This window comes from Macrosteles quadrilineatus, unplaced genomic scaffold (assembly GCF_028750875.1).
Source record: "Macrosteles quadrilineatus isolate MER2022 unplaced genomic scaffold, UCM_ALF_1.0 Scaffold_4__1_contigs__length_99947679, whole genome shotgun sequence".
Taxonomy (NCBI): domain Eukaryota; kingdom Metazoa; phylum Arthropoda; class Insecta; order Hemiptera; family Cicadellidae; genus Macrosteles; species Macrosteles quadrilineatus.
In genome coordinates this window covers 57,765,054-57,775,320 of record NW_026542597.1, presented here as the reverse complement: position 1 = coordinate 57,775,320, position 10,267 = coordinate 57,765,054, and the positions used below count along the sequence as shown (strand labels likewise).

Here is a 10,267-nt window from a genome sequence, read left to right as displayed (position 1 = left end):
GTCTAAAACTTGACCAAAAATATGTAATGTACAGACTTCTTTATTTTTACCCCTTGCTGTTAATAAAACATGTGATGATTGTGTAGCAGTCTTCCATTTGTTTTGATATTCTGTTTATGAATCATTGTTATTTTATTACCAGCAAGGCAATCGTCAATCCATAAGGCCCATAATATTTTTTAAATTTTTAATTCATGTTTTGTACTTATTTTTGCGCCTATTTTATTTTTAAAGGGATTTTGCGCATCTTAGTAATATGTCTTTCTCATAGTATGCGTAGATTTTCCCTGTGATGCACACAAGCTGAGAAAAAAGGTTATCAAAAAACATGCTTGCCTATAGATTGCACCTAACCACTGACAATTGACCACCATATGGTCTATTCTCCATGATATAATATACTGTCACAGATGATTGATCAAATAAAAATATTGTCTATTGTGTTAACAAATAGAATTATTATATTTTGTTTTTAATGTTAACATCTTTGAACTAGAGATATTTCTTTATTTCAAGCACAAGACAATTAACTTACTACTTTAATGATGCTTGGCATGGAATTGAGTTCTGGAACTTCTTTCCTGGCCACGGGCTGTGTGATTATGAACATTGCAATTATAGGTTTACTGTTTCAATATTTTGCAACTCAAGTAATAGCACAAGACGATGAAATCAAGAGTGTAAATGAAACTGTTGAAATCAAGAGTGTAAATGAAACTGTGCCAAAGTTCGGGAGAGTTATTATTCCCAAAAATTTGACCTTCAAATGCATAAAGGCACAGAAAAATTTTGATACAAACAAGGTAGGCTAAATCAGAATTTTTTTTCTTTTTTCTCCTATTTATTAACACATAACTATTTGTTTTCTATCTTCATTTTTTACCCTATTTTTTACTTTTGTTAGTAGATTTAAAACTGTTTGAACTAACTTAATGGGAAAAGTGAAATCAGTATCTTGATAGATGGAATATTTTATTTCTATATTGTATGGAATATTAATTGGCAAATAAAATCTCATTCTCATTCTCATTCTCATATTGGCCACATGAAGGGATAATACAATTTCATGAAAGTTAAAAAGAAGTCTTTGTGCTTACCAAACTTGACAATTGTCAAGTTTAAAAACGTAAAAAAAAAAACTTTAAAAAAGTTTAAAAACTTTACAATAATTCTTATTTTTGACACCTAGGGTGAAACTACAATGTACAGTTATTGGAACTAAAGATGTAATTTGAGTTTAAAAAATGAAAATAATTAAAATGTTTGGCAAGCTACGTATTATTTGTTAGTTAAGTGACGTATTATGTCTACAAACACCCAATATCACTGTATAAAATTTTAAATATCAATATAGGCCTATTATAGTTTTATGACCAGTATTACAGTAGAACTGTAGAATTGTTGGTGCGGCCAAATATCTTCTTAGATATGCATGGCCCTGGGAGTAAGAGTAAGTATTACAGTAGAACCCCTAATATCCGGCCTCGGAATTTCCGGTCCTTGGTTTATCTGGTCACTTCCTAGAGACTAGATACTAAAAATATTTCCCACGGCTGTAAAGGTAGTCTCCATGAAATGAAATGAAATGAAATGAAATATTCCTTTATTGTCACAATACATTTCAAGTTTTTCAGCAATGCTGATGAAACAGGTGACATTGTCCATTATTAAAACTAGATTTACAATTCATTCCTATAAATTAAATAAATGTAATAGAAAAATGTTTAACTGTTATTCAAATATTCAGAAACAGATTCAAACTGTTTTTGTAAGAGATACATTCTAAACTCGCTTTTGAATTTTGAAATACTGGTAATTTGTCTGAATTTGGTAGGTAGACTGGTGTAAAGCCTGAGACTCATATAAAATGGTGATCTTTCATACAGACAGAGGCGATGTCTTGGATATTTCAAATTATTTTTAAAACGAGTAGGATATTGATGGATGAATTGATTGTTGTCATATGATTGGTAGTTACTTTTTAAAGAAACCATAATTTTAAATAGGTATATATAGAGAAGGCATTGTTAATATGTCGTATTTTTTAAAAATAGGTTTAAATGATGCTCTTATTGGTGCAAAAGATAGGATTCTTAAATACTTCTTTTGTTTTTTAAAAACTGTGTCGGCATATGAAGTTGAGCCCCATAGTTCAATTCCATACTGCATGATGGAGTAAAACATTGCATAATATACAGTAAGTTTAGTTTTCAGATCAATTATATTCCTTAAAACATACATTTGAGAACAGGCTTTATTCAGCCTCTTTATTATCATGTCTATGTGTGGTTTCCAGGTTAAATTTGTATCAATAATTAAGCCTAAGAACTTTGTATGTTCAACAAAAGGTAAAGTATCACTTTGGTAGTGTAATTCAAAATTTTGATTCTCTCTATTTTGGATTGTTTGAAATATTAAAACCTGTGTTTTAGAACTATTAAGTTGAAGCCCATTTACTGTAAACCAACTGGACAAATCTATGAGTGCATGGATCTCCATGTTTTGAGTGTTCTCGCGGTTTACAGTATCTGTTTCCTGTTCATACATTTTTAGCAAAGTTCACTACTCAGTTGAGCTAGTAGATTCCCAAAAGAGACTTAAACACTATGTTTAACCAATGACAAGATGTTATTAGATACAAATTATCGTTTTAATAATAGGTTGGTTTATCCGGCCGTTATTCGGCCAAGGGATCAGTCCCACTTTGGCAGGATATGAGCTGGGTTTTACTGTAAAAGAAACTGTTGGAGGGGGGGGGGAGGCTTATCACTGTGAGTTTTAGTTTTTTTGTTTCTGAGTTTCTGTAATTGTTGTGATAACAGCAAGAGATAGCCAATAAAATTATAATAATAATGATAAATGATAAAGATTAGCTAGGTACCTAAATAATTCAATGTACAGGCTAGACGTAGACTGTTCCTTTGAAAATAAAATAAAAATGCCAATGGCATTAAAATCTCACAAATAATCTATCTATATAAATAAAATTAGAGTTTTGTCTGTACATTGCTTAGAATAATGAACTTTTTGGTTATTTTTACATTTCATAGGTCAGAGAAACCGAATCAAACCTTATCTCAATTTCTGTCTGTCTGTCTGTCTGTCTGTCTGTCTGTCTATCTGTCATTCTCTTGGTAACGCTAAAATACGCACTTTATTACAACTACTCCTCAATAACTATAGCACTGTCCCGCCTGAAACTTATTTTCCAAATACTATACATATATGAGATGGTTTTAGACGTATTTCATCGAATATGAGACAGTTAGATATTTAACAGTAAACCCTTGAAAATCAAGTTTTTGTCGATTTTTGACGTGGAATTTCTGGAAGCCCATGTTAACCTTATGAGAAATGAAATTATTGAATCTTAACAGCTGTTTCAATTAAACAAGTTGGTTCTGTTCTGTGATGTTCAATAGCATTAAAGTTACAAGGATTACCAACAGGGTGCAGCACTAGCACTATTATTTCTTTTACATTTATGACAACAGCTAATTTGCAACCTGGAGGCGAGTGAGCGTAGCGAACGAGCTAACCTGAAGGCAAGTGAGCGTAGCGAACGAGCTAACCTGAAGGAAAGTGAGCGCAGCGAACGAGCTCCAACATACAGGTGAGTGAGCGTAGCGAACGAACTTCAACCAGGACGTGATTGAGCCATGCAAACGAGATCAGATAGTAAAAATAAAAGTAAGCCTACCGTTATAGGATCGACCGGCAGACACAGAGGTAATTTAACCTTTTATTGATTGTCATACCGATCCGGAACAACAAAAAACAACATAAAATGAAGCTATGTATAATAGTTTGGCCAGCATATCTTAAAATATGCAAACCAACTGCTGTTCGTTATATAAGAAGGTTTCAACTGAATATTATAAGATCCCCGTGCGTAGAACGGGTACACAGCTAGTTAAGCATAATATTGACTACCACTTAGTATTCAAAACATGGGTAGGCCCGCTACATATTTATATAAAGCTGTGATGATAATTATTTTACAGATTCTTGGTCTATGGAGAGTTAAGCAGTTAATTGAGCACGGTGAAAGCGGCGATGTCTTGACAACATACTTGAAACCAAGAATAAAGCATGAGTCTTGTGCTAATGTTCTCTTTGCCACTGATGGCGATCAAACGGTAATGTATCCTCAATAATTAAATGCTTCCCACTTTAAGCTTTGTTCGGGTTATCTGTTTAAGTGCTCGCGTAGGTGTAACAATAAAAAGGTCGCCGGTTTGATTTTTTATTTTAATTTTTTTTTTTTTATAGAGGGCCAGGCTTACAAGCAACCATGGGATTGCAGCGCAGCTGGAACAGCTTATTGTGCACCCTCATTCACAGGTCCTCATTCATGGTCAAATCCCAGGTCCTTTGTGATCCATGAGATCCTTTTGACTATGGTGACCCGTTCTTCCCTTTGATCTCCAGTCGATAGGCCAAGGGATCTCATGCGCAGACCTTTTAGGGCTGGGCACATAAATATCACGTGGAATGCTGTCTCCTCCTCCTCTCCACATTTCCTACATAAGAGGCTTTCAACTTGAATTCCCATCTTGTGTAGATGTCCACGGAATACCCAATGGCCGCTAATAAAGCCAACCACCTTCCGCATGGTCTTCCTACTCAGCCCAAGGGCATCTGCCGCTATCGCACCAGTAGGTGTCTGCAGCATTCTCTTTGACTGTACATTGCCTTCGATGTTCTATGCCCATCCACTGGCGAACAGCTCTCCGTGCTGTGCTGTAAGCAATATGCTACACGTCGGCTCTGGACCCATGAGCGGGCTTTCAGCTCCTTTGTTTGCCCACTTGTCAGCTCCCTCATTGCCAGCAATATATAAGACCTATAAGACCACGCTTCAAACACACTCTTGCACACTCGCACAGGGCAACAACTTCTGCCTGGATGTACAGGAAAATACAGTGGCCATTTTTCCTAGGCTTACGCAGAAATGCGCCTTGGGTCTGACTCCATATATTCCTGCCCCCGTGCCCGTTGGCTTTTTCAAGCCATCCGTATACCAAGTGATCCCCCTTTTCATGTAGTCAGGTTCACCCATGCCCCAGGCATCCCTGTCAACAATGTTGACATTGTATGGTTTTTTGTATGGTTTTTTCTGGTCTGTGATCTTCACCATCCTGTCTGGTAGCATTTCCAAGGTGTTCATCTGCACCTTGTCCACAATTCTTGTGTGCTCACTGGAGGCATTATACTTCCAGTTGCCACTGCAAGCCATTCTGTAGGCTGCCATCCTTGCCTCTCCTTTCACAATAATGTCGAGAGGTGGCAGTAGCACTACTGCTTCTAGATCTGCAGTTGGAGTACCTCTCATGGCTCCTGTGATGCTAAGGCATGCTACTCGCTGGATCTTTTGTAGTCTCTTTACAGCGGTAGTTTGCATTACCTTGGTCCACCAGACCGCCGAGCCAACAGGGTTTGATCTTGAGAAAAGTTGGTAGCTTTTTTGATGGTTCCAAAACAGGACCCAGCTGTCTCTGATCATTGGGCATTAAATAAATTATACTGACTGATGAAACAGCTGATCTTATAGTCAGTAACAAAGATAGACAGATCATCACACAACACTCTACGCTACCATTTACTCATATTTGGGTTTAAATACACACCTAGGTGGTGTTACCACAGTGGAGGATCTAGAACAGTCACAAGGGGGGAGGGCACACCGGGGAGTCTCCAAAAAGTCTCCAAAATGGTTGTTTTATACCATTTTTTTGTCCAAAGTTAGTGTGACAAATTATTTTACGCAATATGTATGAACTACTGTATTACATGCAGTAAAAAAAAAATATATATGTAGGCCTCCTTCGCCCCCCCCCCCTCTGGATACGCCACTAATGTCTCAATGATAATTATTGATGATTGAATAATTGGATTGATAAACTTATAATGTTTTCCTAACCTTTTTACTTAAGCATACAAAATAATATGAGGTGTTGGAAGTCTAGTGGTTGGAGTGAGGGACTTTTGCCCTAGTTTTAAAATCATGGCAAACACCAAATCCAAATACCCTAGGCCAGGTAGGATCCCAAGTCCTTATGTTTCAAAGCTTTATTAAGCCGTGGTTGGACCACCTCTCTCTGGCAGAGGAGATTTCCCTCCTCTAAACAAACAGTGTCATACACAAACAATTGAATATTAACAATTATCAAAACATTGCTTAACAGATCCGAATGCTATGGATCGAGAAATCCGCTGGTGTTGGATCCAAAAAACGAGATGATTCCAAATACGTTCAGTTTGATCTTCGTATGAGTAACATACAAAATCCTGGATTCTTGTTGTGTGTTGGATGGCAGACTGGTAAGTAAGCCCCAGTATAATATATATTTTTGCCAGATCAGGTTAACCCTCGAGCAGGCGCTTGCGGAGTTTTCCTCCGCACTTGTAGTTTTTGTTAATATAAATATGCATAATGGGTGTCGGCAGTCATGTCTGGCTCTACATTTCACACGCCTCATCCTGGGAATGCCCCTAAGCTATTTTTACCCCCAAATTCCTCCTAATTTTGTTGTCAGTTGCAATTCAGTGACGCGGTGTCAGTTTGTGGAGGTTTATTCCGCGTGCGCCCTATCGCGTAAGTCCTTAGCGCAGAGTTTATTTCCTCATGCGCTATTGTCAAACTGTGTGTATATTTTATACATACAAAATTATAAACATGTATTATTTCATTTATATTATCAAATATATTTTGTTTGCATGTAGCTTATACGTATAATTGCATTATTGCGGAACAAAACTCTGCACACGCCCTCTCTCGTAACATACCTTTATACTAGAAAATTTCTCAATATTATTATTTTAAATATTTCTCATATAAAGTTAAACAAATAATTTTACTAACAAAGAAATTAAGTTTCTGATTAGGTTATTCAACATTTACATATAATATTTCGTTATAAAAACAAGTAAAATGGGTAAAATCTATTTTGTTTAGATTTGCGGGATAAAACTCCGCATGCGGCCGCTCCTATTTACCGCTCCTACACCAAAATTATTCAAATTATTTTGACAAACTGCAGTTGTATGGATCTTGTCAATTGCAGTGGCAAGCAGGATGTGCATGCGGATATCCCATCCTCCAACACTGTCATACTTTTCATATTTTGTACAGTAATCTCAACACAATTAACTACCTGTAACATCTGTACATGTATCATGGACAAGTAGAATTAAATATAGACCGACAGCAGTGCTGCGGTTAGCATAAGTTCTGGCGTCCACCGCCAGGAGTGCCGTGTAGCATGTGGACACCCACACCACCTAATTGACAAGATCTAATTGACCTTCTATACCAGTGTTTATCAACTTTACCAATGTTTGTGTAACAGGTACTTTGGTTGATGACAATTACAAACAATTCTACGGCACAGTGTTGGTTATGAAGTCCAACAAGTCTCTTCTAGTACTGACATTTTGCTCTTCTGAAGAAAAACATTTTACTGTTATCATGGCCCGACACTTCCTCACTAAGAAAGAGGTAAAGAATTATAATTTTTTTGGTAAATAAATAAATTTGCTTAGTGTGTGATTTTCTGAAATTTGAAATGTGAAATAAAAACTTCTTCGAAAAAACCATGGACAAACAAAACAATTCATCACCAGTCAATATCTTCTTCTTCTTCATGATGTTCCAGTCTAGTGAGCTGAAACCCAACTGGACTGAGGCTGCTTTAGGACTTTGTACTCTTCAGACAAAGAATAATTTATATCTGAGCTGTACTCTCCATTAGTGATTTTAATTCAATTATATATTATCAATTCTTTGGACAGTGGCACACACTTTGGCGTGTATTTCTAAGTTGAACATGATAGCTAGGTAAATATAGAATGAAGTGAAATACTCTTTGTAGCTATACTGACTAAGATGTAAAGATCAGCAGTTTCGTTAGTCTGAATCATATAAGCCTGACGACCAAGGGAAGCTGGATCCAGATCCAAGCCATTAAAAATTGATGATTCCAACTACCTAAAGGTGATTTTTGAGACCTATTAAAACAGGTCTTACTGGTGTCTGAGCTTTTCAAACACTGCAGCTCAGTTAGCCAAGAACTGAAAAGAGATATTTCTGGTTCAAGACCACCCTAGCCAGCTATGTTACCATGTTTTGCCCAGGTGACTTGTAACAATGCTCCACTTAACGATTACAGTAAATGTTTCAAATAATTCTGCATACCAGGAGGTCTATGCTGGCCACAAAGGCAGTTAGTTATAGTTTAAAAACAGTACCAATCAGGTGTCTCTAACAACAATGCCTGGGGACCTTCTTACTTGACCTGTTATGTCTTGAATTTGAAATTATTGTTGCAGAAACACGAAGTATATAATCAGCTACAAGGGGTCAACTTGCAACTGCATCAATTCTCAGATTATTGCAGCTCAGCATTCCATGTTTCTTCTCTTACACTGATGTTGGTTGTAGCTGCCTCTTTTCCAATCTGGCTGTCTTAAATATTTGGATCCATTTCCAACAGTTTTAAAAACAGTTAAACAATATTGTGTCAAGAGTCATGTAAAAAGAAAGTTTCAATTAAATGTTTATTTATAACATTTGATTTTTACTGAAACAAAATTATGAAAAAATATAGTTTATCATTAGGCATAAGTGTCTTTCCAGCCATCAGTGATTTTCCACTTGAGCTTACTTTAAGCCCTATCGATGAAATTTCAGTATATTTTCATTGGAAAAATTAGCGGAACATTTTGCGGTTAAATGTATAGTACCTACAGATGATGGTTGTACTCCCAACTTATTTTTTCCTTCGGGGGGAAAAGAGCTTATTTAACTTCGCTAAGCTTGTATTTGTTAAATTGAAATTTTACCTTTGTCATCCAGCTCCTGATTTATTCAACTTGTTACGGTCGTTTCAGCATCACTGTGCCATCGTCGGACTGTTCAGCCAAAAGGCGTCGTTAAAACACAAAAACATATACACGAAACACACACATATTTGCCAAAACGGGGTTTTGAAAACAGGCCTGTTGAGGATAGTACATTGTGTATATGTTTTTGTGTTTTAACGACGCCTTTTGGCTGAACAGTCCGACGATGGCACAGTGATGCTGAAACGACCGTAACAAGTTGAATAAATCAGGAGCTGGATGACAAAGGTAAAATTTCAATTTAGTTATAGAACCAGCTCAGGGGCTAGAAAATATGGATTATAATTGTATTTGTTGTCGTGTTATGCCTAACTGGTTATTGGTTTTAAAAACCTCAATCTCTTTAAATTAATCTTTTGCTGAAAGACTGTTTTGTCTTATTTAAATTTATAGCCATATGTTGAATTGTTTCAAAATGTAAATAAAGTTTTAGTTTGTTGTTTTGTTTTGCCTTGAACACAAGCTTAGTTTTCTTCTGTTAAAATTTAATCTGGTATTTTGTAGTTTCTGAATTTAATTCACTACCGAAATTGTCCGTGGTATCACTATAAACCGTGAATCGCGTACAGTGACGACTGCAAATGGTGACCGTGACAGGACTGGCATCAGAAATGAGAAACTAGAAGATGATTCAACGGCAATGCAGGGGAAAGCTCTGGAGGAACATAGGCTAACGGCTTCGGGAGGCGGAGGTGACTTGGAAAGGCGGGTTGCCACCACTGGTAGAAGGAACTACGCAGTTGGTACAGCAACCACGAGCAGGGGACTGGGTGAGTTTCTTTCTAGAGAAGTTTTTAGCACAAGTACTGACTCAGTCAGAAAAAATGGATACTTATTTGGTACATATTGACAGTAAAATTTCGTCCTCTATAAGAAAAATTGCGTAAAAACATTCAAAATTAGATACAAGAGTTGGACCATTAGAGTCAGATGCTGTCATTGAAACTTTTAAAGATCCAAAGCTGGAAGATGGAGTGAATACTAACACTGATGAATCAAGTGATTTGGACATCAGAGTCGATGTCATTGAAACGAAGCTTAGCAGCAGGCGTGATGACCTGGAGAAGGACAGGATGGTCTTGGACCACTTGGTGGATCACCGAATGGATTCCACGGAACAAACCGTGTTGGACATTGGGCCAATCTCTGGCTCTATGCATTTCAACAAGGAGGTGAGTGTGATGTACAGGCTTATGGCTGAGAAACTGTTCATGGACGAGAAGAATACTGGCGAGGAGACGACATGTGGTGTGGATGAAATACTGACGAGGAGACAACATTTGATGTTGAAGAGGTCCCCTTGTCGGTTGGAGACTTCCGGGAACACGCAACCACCCCGCGTGAAGAACTGCTTTCTGCAATA

At 37.0% G+C, this 10,267-nt stretch overlaps 1 protein-coding gene across 1 annotated transcript; it reads left to right on the top strand.

Annotated features, from left to right (window-relative positions):
* Nucleotides 1–459: 459 nt before the first annotated feature.
* LOC128993240 (uncharacterized) lies at nt 460–8,521 on the top strand. The gene is made up of 5 exons (XM_054417009.1): nt 460–803; nt 4,005–4,139; nt 6,189–6,324; nt 7,353–7,501; nt 8,332–8,521. The coding sequence occupies exons 1-5, from the start codon at nt 543–545 to the stop codon at nt 8,470–8,472; spliced, it is 822 nt and encodes a 273-aa protein (XP_054272984.1). The 5' UTR covers nt 460–542; the 3' UTR covers nt 8,473–8,521.
* Nucleotides 8,522–10,267: the final 1,746 nt, after the last annotated feature.